The sequence below is a fragment of the Amblyomma americanum genome, chromosome 7 (assembly GCF_052857255.1).
Source record: "Amblyomma americanum isolate KBUSLIRL-KWMA chromosome 7, ASM5285725v1, whole genome shotgun sequence".
In the NCBI taxonomy this organism is placed as follows: domain Eukaryota; kingdom Metazoa; phylum Arthropoda; class Arachnida; order Ixodida; family Ixodidae; genus Amblyomma; species Amblyomma americanum.
In genome coordinates this window covers 8152080-8169523 of record NC_135503.1, presented here as the reverse complement: position 1 = coordinate 8169523, position 17444 = coordinate 8152080, and the positions used below count along the sequence as shown (strand labels likewise).

At 46.1% G+C, this 17444-nt stretch overlaps 1 protein-coding gene across 1 annotated transcript; it reads right to left on the bottom strand.

The window, feature by feature from the left end:
• Positions 1 to 135: 135 nt before the first annotated feature.
• On the bottom strand, positions 136 to 12918 carry LOC144098373 (uncharacterized). Its single transcript, XM_077630962.1, has 6 exons — positions 12709 to 12918; positions 7338 to 7417; positions 6233 to 6313; positions 2922 to 2954; positions 1768 to 1821; positions 136 to 347 (listed from the first exon to the last, which is right to left on the bottom strand). Exons 1-6 carry the CDS (start codon positions 12857 to 12859, stop codon positions 318 to 320), a joined length of 429 nt encoding a protein of 142 aa, XP_077487088.1. The 5' UTR covers positions 12860 to 12918; the 3' UTR covers positions 136 to 317.
• Between the last annotated feature and the right edge of the window lie 4526 nt (positions 12919 to 17444).

The window sequence follows — 17444 nt, the reverse complement described above, 5'->3', positions numbered from 1 at the left end:
GTGGTTTCGAGACCACATTAAGATAGCGTAATTTGAGGAGAATTCTGTGAGCCTAATTATATGATGGAATGAATGATCGCCTGGGCAGCAAACACCTGCCAAAAATAATCTTACAGTCATCCTGGAACCTTTATTACAACCATGTATGTCTCAGAATCCTTAACAGATTGATATTTCTTAATTTACGGAGTTAATTACGCCATTTGGTGTGAATTTTTTGCTAGTAACATGATACACGCGGCCCTTGCAAGTCAGCATTCTGCAGATATCCCCGTTTATTCATAAATTCTCCACGTCTTTAAAGATCGGTCTTCAAGTCACTCCTTAGAATTTTCCATCGCACATTGCTGCAAGGAGAAGAGAAAGACACATTGTCAGCCAGGTACCCGGAGAAGCAATAACTGCTAGATCTGTCGCACCAGTATTTAAATCGGCAACCTGATAAAGTTACAACACCTCCCGATTAAAAAAATAATCATGAGAGGGTGCAGGAGCAGAGGAAATAATTTGTCTCAAAGATCTGCAGAGAAATCTAGCGTTGGTGGCGACCTTGCGAATTCGAAGGCCCTTACCGTTCATATTATTCACACTAATGGTGCGGACGGTCAGGCATTTAATAAATTCACATACTAATTAATTGACAACTTCAGCACACTATCTCACATAGATTGCTCAAATAAATAAGTGAATAAGCAAATAATTAGTTAAATACTAAAAATAAATATAAAGGTCACAAATTATGTGTGTGCTTGTGTGCGTGTGTGTTTGTGTGCGTGTGTGCGCGCGCGCGCGCGTGTGTGTGTGGTTGCGAAAACATGACGTACTTGACTGCTTAAAATAATATATTTAAGGAAATTTTTATTTTGCTCAACGTTTCAATCGGAGGACCGACCTTTTGCAAGAATCGGTCCTCCGATCGAAACGTCGAGCAAAATAAGAATGTTTCCATAAACGAAGCGTATACTTCGCTTTCTCTCTCTCTCTCTTTCTATATATATATAGTAGCGACAACCTGGTAGCGACAACAGTAGTAGCCGTCGCAGTAGTAGTAGGAATAGTGCTGGTAATACTAGTAGCATCAGTAATAGCAGTAGCAGTATTAGTGGTAATAGCAGCGGCATTGGTAGTATCAGTAATGGCGATAGTCGTTGTGTTAGTAGCAGCAGTAGTAGCAATAGTGATAGTGCGATAGTAGTGTTAGCAATAGTAGCAGTAGTAGTGGTAGTGCGGATAGTAGTGGTGGTTACAACAGTAGTAACAGTACGAATGGGAATTGCGTTAGTGGTAATAGTGGTAGTAGTAGTAGTAGTAGCAATATGAATATCGGTGGGAATAGTAGTGGTAGTAGTAGCAGTATTAGTGACCACATAATTGCTGGAAATCGAAGCTTGTCAAATGAGAAATACAGATTATGGAACCTTCTCATAGACGCGCACAGCTGCACAAATTCGGCGCGCGGTTAGTTGAAGCAGGGTCGATCATTCGTACCGTCGCGCAGCGCGTACGAGCCCGTGCATCTTTTCGGGAGGTAACTCCGGAGAGGATAAGTTAGATGAGCTTAGCTTAAGTTAGATTATGAGGAAAGGAAAGGCGAGTTAACGTTCTCACAGCGGGCTGAGGCGATTTTTACTCGCTGTAAGCCTGTTGTAATTCACCACATGCGTCTGCACATCGCCGACATCTCTGCCTAACTCGGAGAAGACAGTGTCTGAAAGCCCCACCAAATGCACTAATGCTATATAAGAGAAGTATAGCAAACATGCTTACTTGAGCGTCCATTATTAGCGAGTAGCGTCCGCTATTTTCACTTCCCAGGGCGGCCTAGGACAGTAAAGGGTCGATTAAATAATGCCCCTTGTAAATGCTCGTAATTCCGAACACGTAGAGCAGTAAGCAAGGCTCAAAATGCCTTTACGTGAAGTGCAATAAATCACTAGTGCTGGCTAACATTAGCAGCGAAAATATCTAGTTACCTGAGAGTGCACGCGTATGCCTGCGGATTGAAGAATTTCGAAAATTCGATTACACTCGGCGCCTTGGCTTAACAAATTTCATCCATACCTCGCGCAATTCGAAAGCAGCACACCCGAGTTGCGCGCAAAGAGGTGCCCACCACTGACTGTCACTCCACGACGCATGTGCCACGTGACCTTGTCTCCGCCACGGCAGGAACAGTGTGCAGCGGCAAACAGAGCAGCGCTGGCAGGACAGAGAAGGTCACGTGGTGCGTATGCCGCGGAGTGACGTGTTTTGATGGACGTCGTCTTTCACAGCAGGCGCGCGATTTTAGAATTGCGCGAGAAATGGCGAAAATTTATTGATTGTTGTGTTAGGTTTTATGGCAGCTAAGGCCATCATGCGCCAAGCTCAAGGTATAGAATTGGTTGTCTCTAGAATGTTTACGAATATGAAAAATTGCCGATGGTGTAGATGGTCTAAAAATATTGAACTGCCTAGTAATAACAGTGAAGAAAAATTTATTGAGTCATAGCGCCAAGGGTAATCGCGATTTCTAAATTTAAAAAATATGCGACCATAAATAGTCGTGAACTGCAAATCTCTAATTGCATGGTGTCTATCTGTAATAGTTGAAATGATAACAATTAGAATTTAATTAACCCGCCAAGTAGTTAACATGATTCATTTGTTTTCTGACGCCCACCAACGCTGCTTACACTATACCGAAAAAAAAATGTTTTTAACATATTTTTAGTCCATCTTTAAACATATGTGGCGTTATTGTCTGAAACACCTGGAATTTAGTGCGCGTGAGTGCATGTGAGGATGAAGCCTTTATGACTGTGTTCTGTTTTACGATTCCATGCGACGTCGTAATTTCTTTGTGCTGCACATCGGTGCACATCGGTGCTGCTCGGAAGCCAAAAGTGCAGTAAGCATTTATGCCATAAAATTTGTCTCACTAAAGTCACAGGATCTGTCAAGCAAGTCCATGCCTGGAGTGGAAAGAAAGAAAAAAAAAAGAACAGGGGTCAGAAGCAAAACACTGTTGACCTGTGAAATCCAGGATCAATATTTAGGCCAAACATTTTTAGGGGTGATCAATTGAATTGATGCGGAGAAAACGCTCTTCTTTCACTCTCGAATCTATTCCAGGTCTGATTCTGTTCCAGGTCCATCGTCTTTCACTCCTCGATCTACTCCAATTCTGATTGTGTTAGCGGCGGAGCACAATAACAATGGGTTGGTCCCGAGAGAGTTCTTGGGATGTTTGTAGATTTGTGCTAAGTGAAAGTAATAAATAAAAAATAAATCAAATAAATACCAACGACTGCGACTCGAACACACGGCGGCGCGAATAGACTGGCTCCGCAGGCCGCTGCGCGATACCACTAGACTATCACTTTATTTTAGGTGGTATTCATTACAGTAATGCAAGGCTGCATACATGAACTAAGTACAGAGCATGAAGAAAACAATCAGAAATCAATGCAATGCATAATACGACAGACCTAAACAACCAAGCACGAGACAAGACGCAACACATGGCATATCATATATACCACAACATAATATGACGCACCTGAGCAACACTCTCTCGCGCTATGCCCTGCACATCGTCTCCTTCATCCACTAATTCTGATATGAAACTAATATTTGCGCTTTGAGCTACGTGGCGGTAGTGACAGAGAGATGTGCGCTGCATGCGTTGGCGTGGACAACATTGCCGCAAAAACGCAGCACTGCAGCATGCGCCGCCGGCGTGCATTAGGCAAATTGCCACTGGCGATGAAAAAGTTGAAGACACGCATAACTCGCTCCCTGGGTCAGTGAAAACTTCAATCGCGCTTTCAGATACGTGGTGGCGGTGCCCACCTGTAAAAAATTGTGCTTTCGCAGAATATTTCGTGCTTAGCAATGTTAAACCACCAGCAATTTTTCCAATTCCTACTACGCAACTAAGCGAAAAGTGCTGCATTGTTAGGTTGCAGCGAGTCCTCGTACGACTACCGGCGCAGTGGCGCCGCGGTTAACCGATGCGCAACTGGATTGGCAGGCGGCTGTTGCAAACACAACCCCCGATGGGGCTTGTGAGAGCCAGATTACTTTCTCGAGCAATGCGACAAGGAATAACTGTAGCAACCTTCATTTTTTCACAGATGTGCGGGAGTCCACATCAATAATGATCCCATTGGCCAGTGGATGAGCACTGCGGCTTTCAGAGCCCTTAATCTTCTGCCCACCTTTATAAGGGCCCCATCGGCGAATAGGCAAACGAGACGCTTTTTAGCGCGCCTCACAAAGGCTACAATTAGCCAGTAAGTGAACAAGGAAGATTTTGGTTGCTACACAATATGAATGTGACCTGAAAGCCAGTCAGGCTCTGCGCCGACAAAGTTTTCTGTGCAACTGTTGCTTCAATAGTCTTGCTCTGCAGTGAAGACGGCTTTGATAATATTGGCCGCGTATTGGTCAGCTGGAATGGACACCTATTCTGCAGCCGTATCTCTTGGCCCTTTCTAAGTTTCGTTACCGGCTGCGTGACAAGATTCTCTTGATTGTGCGGACTAAATGGAAGGAGCAAAAAGGTGGTTATTGTAACAGAAAGCATTACAAGGGAAGGCAAACTCAGCAGTGGCGGCCAGAAGCCGGGCAAACATGGGAGAATGTGAAAGTTGCTGTGTTGGGGTGGTGCGGCCGGCACAAAACAGGGATAATTGGCGGTCAATTTAATTTGCCTTTGGCCTGCAGTGGGAAAAATCTTGATCGTCATAACAATTGTGAATTCACAAGAAAGGCGTCCACATTTTATTTGTTAGTATAGAAAATATACTGTTTTTGTTTCGTAGCGATAGCTACACTATACGGTAGCATTTCAAGCCTTCAGCGTGGCGGCGCCGCCACGCTGTCACGTGGTTGATCACGTGGTGCGGAGCAGCTGCCGGCGGCGCGGCACCCTGGCTGATCACGTGGTTCGTCACGTGGTTGGTCACGTGACGAAGCTTCACTCAGCCAGCTGTAGCTATCGCGTCACTCCAGGTTTAAACAGAGCTAAACCACCACTGATTTTTATAGAACCGGCTGTCGCTCGTTTAGTTGCTACTAGCAGCCGCCGCGAGGGTTAAGTGGTTATCGTGCTTGGCTGCTGGAGTGAAAGACGCGGGTTCGATCCCTGTCGCGGTGGTTCCATTTCGATTGAGGCAAAATGCTAGAGGCCTGTGTATAGTGCGATGTCAGTGCACGTTAAAGAATCCCAGGAAAATTGTTTTTTTTGAGGAAAGATAATGGCGCACTAAATCATCCCAACACATACAACACGCGAAATTTTGAGAGATGGGAAGTCGAAACATAAAGGAAAACATATGGTTTACAAATGTTAAAGAACCGGTTGCCAAGCCTTTTAATTACGTTGCATAAGAAAAGCATACAACCCGAGAATAGTAACTTCAAGAAACTTCGTCACTAGTTTAGGAACTAAAAAAAAAAAAAACTCACCAAGACAACAAAATAGTCTCACAACATTCTCTCTAACCATCACTTTTATTTGCCTACCTGTCTTCTATATATCTCCGGCGGTGAGATTTGTTGAAATTGTGTGCCCTCTTGTTGCAGTCATGTTTTGTGGAAATATCCTTTTTTCAATGTAATAACTTTTGCTTGCTGTTTCACACTTTGTTGCATATATTTGTTCGTGATTGCTGACCGCTACGTGTTGCCAGTGTGGGGGCTTGCGGCCTTGTCAAGGTGCCTTAATGACAGCTTTTTGTGCAGGCCTCCGGCATTATGTGCGTTTGATGCAAATAAAATTTATTATTATTATTATTATTATTATTATTATTATTATTATTATTATTATTATTATTATTATTATTATTATTATTATTATTATATGCCGGACGACACCCGAACCACGCCGTAAGAGAAGGGATAAAGGAGGGAGTGAAAGAAGAAATGAAGAAATAGGTGCCGTAGCAGAGGTCTCCGGAATAATTTCGACCACCTGGGGATCTTTAACGTGCACTGACTTCGCACAGCACACGGGCGCCTCAGCGTTTCGCCTCCATCGAAACGCTGCCGCCGCGGTCGGGTTCGAACCCGGGTACCCCGGATCAGTAGCCGAGCGTCTTAACCACTGAGCCACGGTGGTCGAAATTGTCAGCAGCCCTCGACTACGGTGTCTTTCATAGCCTTAGTCACTATGGGTTGTTAAACCCTATAAAACCAAACCGAACCAAAGTTGTTTACTAGCAGGACTCGTGCGCACGTGGCTCACCTGTCCAAATTCACCGGACCTGGTGCAGTCATGCGAGTAGTCTGGAAACGTGCCCACCAAGCGCTGCTTCACGCAGGGCACCTGCTACAAGAAGCACACGTGGGTTAAGCTGTCGGTTAAGCGCACACTTCGCATGGAAAAATACGACGCAAATTTTCGACAAGATTTTTTGCGTTTTACGCAGTCGACCGTCCTCGCAACTAGCGAGAGAACTGCCTCTGCTGCGATATCAACGAGGCCTGGATACAAAACACTACAAAAATAAGTGCAGTAACAACAGAAGCAACATCATTGCAGCTTGATTGTGAAAACGGCCTGTGGTGGCCACACCTTTATTTGCTATCTTTATCATTTCCAGCTGATAAAAGCTTCGCTTTAGTGAAAATAGCCGCTTTTATAATGCAACGCGGCAATCTACCGATACATGCCAACTCGAATTTACCCTCACTGCCCCTAAAGGTTTAAGAAAGCTGACTACGAAATTACGCTCGTTTTAACCATTGCATCACGAATAAGGTCGGTTATACATGACGGAATGGGTAACTTGCGCTGAAGTTTGCGGTGCCGATTGCAGATACATAACACACTGCCTAGCGAGAAGAGCAAGCAGTTTTGGGTAGTACTATTAGTACTTTTCCGCGCCACCTTCAGGCACTTATTGGCGTGAGCCTCCGCGCTCTGTCGAAGGCGCACGTGCCGTGCGTCAGCTATCCGGCCTACGCCGAGAGAAGCTAGGCAATGAATGCTGTCAGACAGACGCGGGTATCTAATCACGCATAATGTGTTCTCGCCTTTGCAGCGGCCCAAGCGGCTGACAAAAGCAGTTTTGAGTCACCGAATGGAACAATTGCAGTGCCACCTTGGCAGCGCAGGTTCCCGATAGAAAAACGTCAACGGGAATTCCTCGTTGCGTTATTACGCGCCTTTAAAAACAGACCAGTATCATACGGAAAATTTCCTTATATACAAAAAACAATCTCACTCCATTACGAACGTATCTAGTTTAACAAACGGTGTGCACACTACACCATGTACGTTTCCGTCCACAGGCAGAATTACTCGTGCCGCGCTCAGAGGCTACGTGCCACAGCGGCGGGAAGCTTACCGAGAAATCGTCCCAGTGTTGTCCAAGAACGTCCAAGTAAGGCATCAGGGCCATCATTTTTGAAACACAGTTCTTCAGGACTAAGAGAAGAAAAAAGTGACATCACTTGCTTGCAGATTGACGAGCGCGACGGAAACGCAGAAAAAAAAAATGCATAGGCGATCATACAACTGCGACGCGACAAATCTGCATTAGCAGTATCGGTTGTACTAAATTTGGCTTTCATATTCATCTCCTCTCCAATGCGTCATTCGATGTGACTTCGACGTCTTTTTTTGGTTCCGCTGCTGCGTGGGTGGGTGAAGGGTTTTGGAAGGTGTACGTTGATGGGTGACGGTGGGTGCCTGGAGGCGCGTCCACTCGTAACGCGGCAATTCGATGAACGCTTCCTCCGCGTACGTACGGAGCGCCTGCGCGCCGCGCCGCGACAGACTTGAAAAAGGGGCATGCATCTGCATGCTCCTGGTGCTGGCTGGCTTCCCATCTCGAGCCGACGCAAAGTATTTCAAGCCACGAAGGAAAGGGGTTGGGGGGCGCTGAAAGGAGAACTTAAACCGCGAAGAAAAGTTCGGGGAACCTGAAAGAGCTTCAATAAAAGAGTCGCAGAGAGGTCCGCGGTCCTCCGATTGTTGTAAACCGGACCCCGCTTCCGACGCGCACGCGAGCACCCGTGCGCAGGCGCCGGCATCTGTCAGGCACAGACATCTGCGCCCCGCTCACGCCTGCTCGCGCGTCGCGCCTCGCGCATGCGCAGACAGGCTCCAGCGCACGCCCGCGCACGTAGGCGCTTCGCCCGTACGCCTGGGATGAGTTGATATTGATAGCTCTGAAGGGTGTTCTGGAGGAGGAGGCACACAATCCGGATTCGAGGGGTGCCCGGGAGCTGCCCCTATCTGGCTGGCATTGGTGGGGGGTTGAACACACACGCTCGCACGCGCGTGCACATACACACACCGCAGCGGTGGCCTAGTGGTGTGAGCATCCACCTCGCATGCGGGAGGTGCGGGGTTCGACCCCCGGAGCCGCCGGGTACCTACCGGTGATACAATAAGGACAAGCTTTCTCCTGGTCTGATGCTCGGCTTCTTTAGGGTGAAATGCTTTCGGAACGGGTCTTTGACCCCACCATGACAAGACAAAAAATACCTTGTGCTACGGCGCTCTTTAGCCACAGACGCCCTTTCGCCATAAAAATTCACAATGATCATCATCTCTCCCAAACACACCTATCCTAACCTAACCCAACCCCACCAAGCTCAACCTGACCTAACCTAGTGCGCGCCTGAATGCCTCTTGCTTTTTGCACATTTGTGTACAGCTGCTACCTTTTCGGCGCCTGTTCCTGGCTTCCGCGTCGTAGCCGCGGTCAGGATTGTTTGCGTAACCTGTTGCCTAACCTAGCCTAAGCTAAGCTAGCCTAGCCTAACCTAAGTTGACCTAACCTAACCTAACCCAACCCGACCTAACCTAACATAAGCTACCCTAACGTAACCTAACCTAACTTTTTCCGAAGTGGGACCACACACCTAAAACAATAAAAGCGTGCAAAGGGGCCCTAACACAGCCTGTTGATTAACTGCGTCTCGAATGAATCACGAGTGGAATAATGACACCTTGCCTTAAGAACAAGTAGGCATCACGTGACATCTTGCTGATAACCCGGATCCCTATACGCGAAGCATTTATTGACGCCCGAACCCCCGTCCTTCGCCGGATTTTGTGGGATAGTTTTTACAAAGGAAACTGCAGTTGTCCGAATCCAGCCCTGCTGTCGGATGCCTTGAGAAAGTGCGCTATTGGCGCTGAATTGTAGAGTTGAAGACATGCACGCCTTCTCTGGTCAATATTGCACAGAACAATGTTTTATTTCTTTCGGTTTCATAGTGAATATACTCTCAAAGTTTTGATACGAACACTAGAAACGCACTCTCTGGAATGTTGGATTCATGGGTCAACGAATGACTGGAAAAAAGTCCGAACTGCAGTTATAATGCATCTGCTCTTAAAGCAATTGCATCGAGTTTTGCCGCTACACTTGATGTACATATTCATGCAGAATTGCATGCACTTAGTTGCGCCTCATGAAGCACGCCCATAGGTGCAGCAGTGCTGACGTCACACTTGCGCCAACACCAGCCGCACATACTCGACCAAGCGCAGCGCTTTGGGTCGCCGTAACTCGACGGCGCATGCGCACTTTCGGCCATGCTGCCTTAAGGCCGCGCCGTAAGTTCATTTAAATGCAGAAGTTCGAAACAAAAAGGAGAGCAAGCGGATATAAGCCAATGCGCCTTTTTCATGATATGTGGTGCAGCCTGAATAGTGCTCCAAATTTCATCTGCTGCACAGAAAACTAAGCGTGAAACATTTAGGTCTCCACTGAAAAGGGACTTGCCGCCCCTGATAAAAGGCCTTTCATTCTTCAAAAGGTGCCAGGTACACGGCCGACGTGTGCGCTACAAAACGGGCAATCATGGCTTGTGTGTCTTGTGGCTGCCTCTACTGTACTACATTACTGGTTCATGACTACAGTCTTTATCAGAACAAGTTTTGCTCATTACCTTCACGTGACTGCGATTACGACCTAATGGTTACGTCCTTATGCCATTGCTTATATATATTTTTCACGTATTACCTTCAGTTCTGAGTAATACTGTCCCCTGTTTGTGATTAACCTTATTGTAACGTCCATGAATACTGGCTTACCGCATATCGTTTACTTCTTATTTACTGTATTTATTCACTATTTACCGTTTACTGGGATTATGATTGGCAACCTTTAGTCTTTATTTTTCATCTACTGCCATCTGCTTAGAATTCCTGGCATGTGCCCTGTCTTCTCTATATGCGACGTATTGTGTGTTGCAGCTTTGTTTCGTTGCGCTTATGTAGGCAGTCCTAGTGTGATCTCCGCTTCCTTGCAAAGAGGAGTAGCTTCCGCAGCTGACCGGCGCCGATCTCTCTTCGCCTATCCATGCGATTAATAATAATAATAATACGTGCGTGAAGTCCACCGCTTCGATCCGGTTCCTCGGGGTGCTGACTGCGCCTGTGAGGTGCAAGATGTGGGCTCGCAGCTGCCGCTATCGCCTTTTGCCGACACGAACAGCGCATGCGCGGTTTAAACCAGTGCAGTGTGAGAGAGGGCCAAGGGGAGGCGCTCATGCACTTAGCGGCAGTGTGAAAAGACTAATCCTTTAAAGGAGCTTTTGTAAAGTTGTTTTTTATATAGGTTACGCCGTTTACAAGCATAACAGCTCGCTCTTTCGTGTGCCGAATTCTAAGCGCCCAAATTTGTGTTGCGAGGTGTGGCGAAAGGTGTAGGGGAGGAAAATGGAGGTTGGAAACATTGACCTTGGAGAAACATTTGAAAACATAGATATCGGTGTGAAATAAAAGAAAAATTATTGGCGGTAAAAATGGTTCGGCGTTTCAAAGGCAAGTGGGGATGGAAACTGTTGGATGGAAAATGGATTGGCTCTGGGGGAAGATTCCAGATATCTGGGCGAAAGAGAAACGTATGCCATTAAATACGAAACAAATTTCGGGAATGGGTCTGGATGTATGGGCGAAAAAAAATAAAGAACATGCTTGTTGAACGGTGTAGGGATTTTAGAGGCAAGTGCAGATTTTAAACGTAGCCCGGGGGCCGGCTTTCGGATAGGTGGGCGAAGGAAAGAGTACGTGTGGTAAAAGCGCGAGTGCTCTGGAAAGAAGTAGATATTAGAAACATAGCTCTCGGACCAGGGGGGCTCTAGATATCTGAGATATGAAAAGAAAAAAAATACGGGCTGAAAAAGGGGTAGGGGTTTTAGAGGCAAGCGGTGATTTCAAACATAGGTCTTCCGAATGCTTCCGGATACCTGGGCGAAATAAAAGAAAATAATGTTCGACAAAAAGTGGCAAAAGTTGTGATGAAAACATAGCTCATTGGGAAGCTTTCAGATCTCTGGGGGAAATAAAAAAAAATTAGCTGTCGTTCAACCGGGCTTAAACCTAGTAAGAAGAGCGAAAACTGTATTAAGCATGGATACACATGGTTTAGATTTGATTGAGCTATACTGCATATCAGTGGATTGGCTTGGACAGCGACGATACACCGTTGAACTACTGTTTCTGGCACGGTGCTCGTCCATGGCTTTGTGTGACCGTACGCACACGCCACACGCTTTTAAGTAGAGAACGGCGCGTCACGCCATTTCCGTCAGTTGAGAGAGTTGCGTCAGGCGAGCGAGCGCCGTCTGCTCAACGCGCGCACCTGAGGCGAGGGGTGCCGAGTCATGTGGCATGACGTCAGAGCCAAGCGTTCGCTCCTCCTGGTTTGAAGGTCAAATTTCATAGCCACATTACCTTCAGCCTTGTACGGGAGAAGTAGAGCTTCCGCTTAAAAAAAAATTGAGGGGACACTTGAGGCTCGCCCTGAGGGTATGACACGATATCTTTACCGGGTCCCTTCAGGGGTCTGACGTTCCCTTTGTGTGTCACTTGACAGACACTTCTTTATTTCGACGTCACGTAATGCTTAATTTTCCCTTAGGGGTACAAGGCTATCGCATTGAGGGTGCAACGCTATTAAGGGTGCAAGTATTCTTTCACTTTCGCGTAGGTTCCGCCTGTATGCACACATATGTGGAATTGGTCGTTATTTACTTTACATTCATAGATTGCGGGAAGTCTTCATAACACTTATGGCGCACTGGTGCAGTGGTTAAGAGATGCGCCACTGCATCACACACAGTCATCGGTGTGGCTTGTGATACCCAGGGTGCAGCCTCTCGCTACCAATCATTAATTTAACTGCGGCCTGTCATAATGGGAGGGTACCGATGACGTCACAAGGTCTGTTAACGTTACACCTATCATTTTCCTTTCCGTATACCTCGCAGCGTTGTCCTTAAATTAAGCTGAACCCTATTCGTTAGCCTTCACGTTTCTCTTGAGGGATATTGGTGAATTGACAGTCTCTTTCTGAGAGAACCTGCCATATGCGTTTCATCCTATTCTTATTCATCGAGTCATTGCCTTCTCATTCATTTACTCCATTTTACTGCATTAAACGAATATGACGCAGGACAATTTCGGCTTGTTTGAATATGGTAGAAAATTCCATTCCTTTCCAGCGCCTTTAAAATTGCATTGCGAAGGTAAAGGGATCAATTTCACGAAACTTTCTTCACAGTCAAAGCAAGTTCGGCAAGGCAAGAGAGAGACCGATATGATGATCTAATGTGCATCTCGTACGTGTGTCTGTATATGCGCAGTGCTAGCGTGGCGACTTTTTCTTTCCCAGATAGATTAAGACAGGTATTTAAAAGCCACGTCAAGCACGAAGACATTGCGCGGTGCAAGTCAGCCGGCGTGTGCCCGCATACCTTTGCGACACTGAGGCGTCATCTTGGCGGGGTTGACGCTGATGATGCCCTTGCGGAAGTCGGCGAAGCTGATTACCTCATCGCCATCTGTGATGGAAAGAGCGCTTAGCAGCACAGACGCCAGCGCGAGGCCTAACGTGGCAGCCCTCATCTCGAGCCTTCTAGAAGGTCTTGCAGAGTACTTATATATGTGCCCGTGTCTTCTGGCTTTCACCACGGTGAGTCTGGCTCATCTAGAAGCGAGCGATCCCCATTCATACAGTTTTCGGGTGACCGCGTGAACACACAATGTGGAAGGAATGATGGACTGCGCAGATCCAACAGTGCAGTAGCCGCACACACACCATGCACTTTTCCCTATGTACGCAGCTTGCAGTGCATGGCGTGAAAGTGCTTGCAGACAGGATGGCACACAGGCTCATTCTCGCGAGTACCGAGCAAGCTTGATAACGACAGCCGCGTGAAATGTACATATGACCGTTGGCAGTGAATTGTCGTTGGGCGTTTCTGGGTCCGTATTGCAGAGATGGTACGTTGTTTGGCTACGAAGCAGCAGCCCTTCATTATGACGTTTCTTTTCGCTCGTCCAGTTCTCATCGCCAGCTGTGTGAACAGTTGGACGCATGGAACGGGGGTGAAGCGCGTGAGCTAACGCCACCGAAATAGTCTTCCGTCTCTGGTTGTGTGAGGATAGGTTCGAAGAGTGTACAGACAAAAAAATCAAAATGACTTGACCTGAGTGCAGCTGAGCTTGGGGTCTTTATAGGCGAAAACGCAGTTTTCAAGGCCTACATTGCCATTTCCCTGGTAAAATACGGTGTTCGCGTCGACGCGTCTTCAATCACGGTAGAGGAGCGAGCAAGGCTCACACATAGTGATCAGTTTGAACGAAAACATCTACGACGAAAGTCCGCCTGGTTGGGTTCTTGAGATAGTTGAGAAAAAACTGACGCCAACCAATATTTTTAACTTTATCCCAACGTTCCGGGACCAACTCGGTTCCTTCTTCAGGGGGTGACTAAAGGGTGCCAGCAGCAGCAGCGGCTTGCTGCCTTCGCTCTTCCTTTGTCAGCACGTGGCGCAGTCCACTAACGCACGCAGAGGGGAGCGTTCCTGGAGTCCTATTCATCTCCTCTTTTGTGAGCCGGATAGGTGTCTATAGGAAGCCAACCCATACCGGCCGCTACCTAAATTTTCATTCCAACCATCCTACTAGCCACAAGAAATCCGTCGTCTCTTCTCTCCTGAGAAGAGCAAAGTCAATCTGCTCCTCCGAAGCGGAGAAAAATTGGCTGGGGCTTAGCTAAAATTCAGCCTGGATATCTCGAAGCGAAAAGGTTCGGCGATGCTTATGGTTTAGCTTATGGTTATGCTTTATGATTTAGCTTACGGTTATGCTTACTGTTGAGCTTATGGTTATGCTTTATGGTTTAGCCTATGGCTATGCTTACAGCTTTGCTGCGTCGTTTAGCGAGACGTTCTTCTCGTTGTTCGGGTGTCTCGGACGCTCGTTGAGCATTCAGCCGTTCATTTCTTCGCTCCTTTTCAGCCAACTCCCGTGGTAGCACTTCTGTATCGGTATAGTATCACTTTCTTCTCCTTCCATGTTGAATGCGCACGCCTATTCTCTGGCAAGCGGTTATATAGTCGGCCTCCGAGATAAACACGCGCTTGCGGCGAACGTCAAACGATGACGCATAGAGCGCGGCAGTGGCCGCCTGCGCCGCGCGTGACGTCACTCGTGCTCCGACACACGCCGGCTCGCGGGAAGCGCGGTGTTGACTAGCGTAGCGAAACTTTTCGGTTCAAAAATCAGAAGCCACCGTTCTCGCCGACCTGCAGAAGAATGGTGTGGTGTCGTCCTGGACGGGCGCAAGAAGTGAGTCGAGACTCAACAAAACATGACCAATGACGTTTTATTAATGGCGGGATGGGTTTTTATATGGAACAATCACATGACAATCCAAAGTACAGATGCACATAGACAATGCCAAATCCAATCCAAGTAGAACCAAACTGAAACCGAAACTTAGGACACAACATACATTTTCCCATCTGGGAAAAGCAAACATTGGTGAAAATTTGACTGAATAGAAAATTTTGAATACCAAGTTATACAAATACAACATGAACAAATATCTGAACACAGAAATTAGCTTACTCCTATGTAAGCTTTGAATCCAAAACAAAATTTCATACCTCATCCCGAAAGGACAATGAATGAACACACTTCATCAAAAACGAATTTTTCACACTTTATCAAAACAATGCACTTCATCAAACCACTGAGTATCTGAAACGTCTGAATATCTGAAAAGAATAATGAACAGTTCATAGAAAACATTGAATATACTCATCCAAAATATATTTTCTCCCTTTTTTCTTTAGAAATAATGAGGGGTCTTAAATGCATGGCAAGCTGAAATCGTCAAAAATGCTCAATAAATGCTGCTAGGGCAGCGTTACCGAATGCTACTGATAACGTCAGATACTGGAGCTCACGTGATATAATTAAGGTTTGGATGAATTGTCTATTCCCTGAGCGTCCCCAGGGAATCTGCTGATGGGCGTCCCTATGAGCAGTGAATCCTTCATCCAAATATAATGATATCATAAAATGGTCCTCCTTGCTGTAATCTTTATGAAATGACAGTAGAACATCGGCTAGTTTTAATTGGCCGGAAGAAACATCCCACTCAATGAAAACTAAAGGTCCACACGACCATAGAACATCGGCGAGCTTTACTCAACCGGAATATACAAACATGAACATTGGCCAATTCTACTAAACTGGAATAAACATACAGAAGAACAGCAAGTCATATTCTAAAGAAGTTACACGTCTCTGACTGAAATGACATATAATGTCTGACATGAAACAGTACTAAGTGCATTTGTCTGCACGAAGAAAATGAAATATGCCTAGTAGCCTGAAAAATCGTTCTCATTTCTGAACAGTTGAGCATTATCTTGTTGGAATGTAACTTAGAAGAATGTTGTTATTGAGAAATGCAACCTTATAATATTATACTGAATAACCTTGAAAGCGCAATGAAAGAAATATCAGAAATATTGAAACGCGTCACATCATAGCATCAGTATGATATTATGCACAGAAATATATCACATTCGCTTCCCATACAATAGCTACAGGGAAGAAGAAACTGCGAACAGAAATGATATTGAAATGCATGTGAAATACCCGGTTGCATTTCATGAACTATGCTACGCAAAGACTTGAAAAAATGGAATGCCCCTTCTTAAACAAGGGAGAAGAATGCAAGACAAGTTATTGGGACACATAGTCCTTAAACCAGTGTTCCTTCTTGGTCGCTCCGATTCCAAACTGAATTCTTGAGCAGACGTCCTCAGTCCAGGTTCCGAAGGCTGCCGTCGGCGTCGGTTCCTAGGCGGAACAGCTGAGGCTGGCCCACTTTCACCAGGCAGCACTGAACACTGGGCACGAAAGGCAGGAGGCACATCTTGCCTGCCCACAGACAAATCACTTGGACACTGAGCACTTGCGCCAGAAGGCCCATCACACCCGTTCACAGGTAAATCACTCACATCACTATGGAGGTGGGACGGCATGGATTGTCCAGCTAGTGGCCGTGAAGAAATGCTGAAGCGAGTTCTAGCTCCTGAAAACTGGGGTACCGATGACGTATCAGGAGGCTGCCGAGGCAACACTGGGCCCGCCTCGCCGAGCCTTGATCCTGTGTATAACCTTTATAATCGTAAGGAAAAGGCAACTGAAAAAAAAATTGCTATCCATTCCCGATTGAGTTGTCTCGGTACCTATGCCAGATTGGAAGCATTCCATAGCTTGCCATCATCTAGGTGGTATGATGCTGAACCATGCTGTTGAATGACCTCCCGTGGTGCGGAGAAACGTCTGTCTCCTTTGAATTGAATAAAGAGTTTACGTACTTTGGCAAAGTCCCCTGGCTGAATTCTGGGTGGTTGTGCTCTACGTTTGTTATCTATGTATTCTTTCATCATCATTTGCTTCTTCTCCATCCTTTTCCTCAAATCTTGAATAGCTAGATATGGATTCTCAGCAAACAATGACGGAAATGAAGGAAATCTTACAATATCTAGCTTTGTACGATGGCATCTGCCATGAAGAACAACTGCCGGAGCCACCCCTGTTGTGGCATGAGGTGTAAATCTATATATGCCCAAATATTGTGTAATTGTGGTTTTCACAGGCCGACGTTCCAACGATGACAGTTAAACAAAGGACTTGAAAGTTCTGTTATATCTTTCGATTTGTCCGTTGACTGTGGGTAATGTATCGAAGAATGAGTTGACTTGATAGCCCTGTTACTCAGAAGTGGCTTAAATTCCTTTGACATGAGCTGAGGGCCTTGATCAGATACTATCTCTCCTGGATAGCCTTCATGGGCAAAAATATTGAGGAAGAAACCTGTAATATCTGTAGCTGTTACATTATCTGCATCTTCACCTGAGACCATTTCGAAAAATAATCAACTAAAGTGATGGCATACTGAAGAAGTTGGCGCGGAACAACGAGGACAAGCGAGACAAACAAAGACGAGCGCTACTCACAACTAAAGGTTTATTCCAGACAATGCTCGAATAAATAGTGAAACCAACAAGAACAAAAACAAACAAACGTCATGAACACCACATGTTACCACGTGAATCCCAATGATTTGTTTAGGAACAGATATCGTGGAAGCTTGTGGAAGATTGGCAAGGTGGATCAAGGA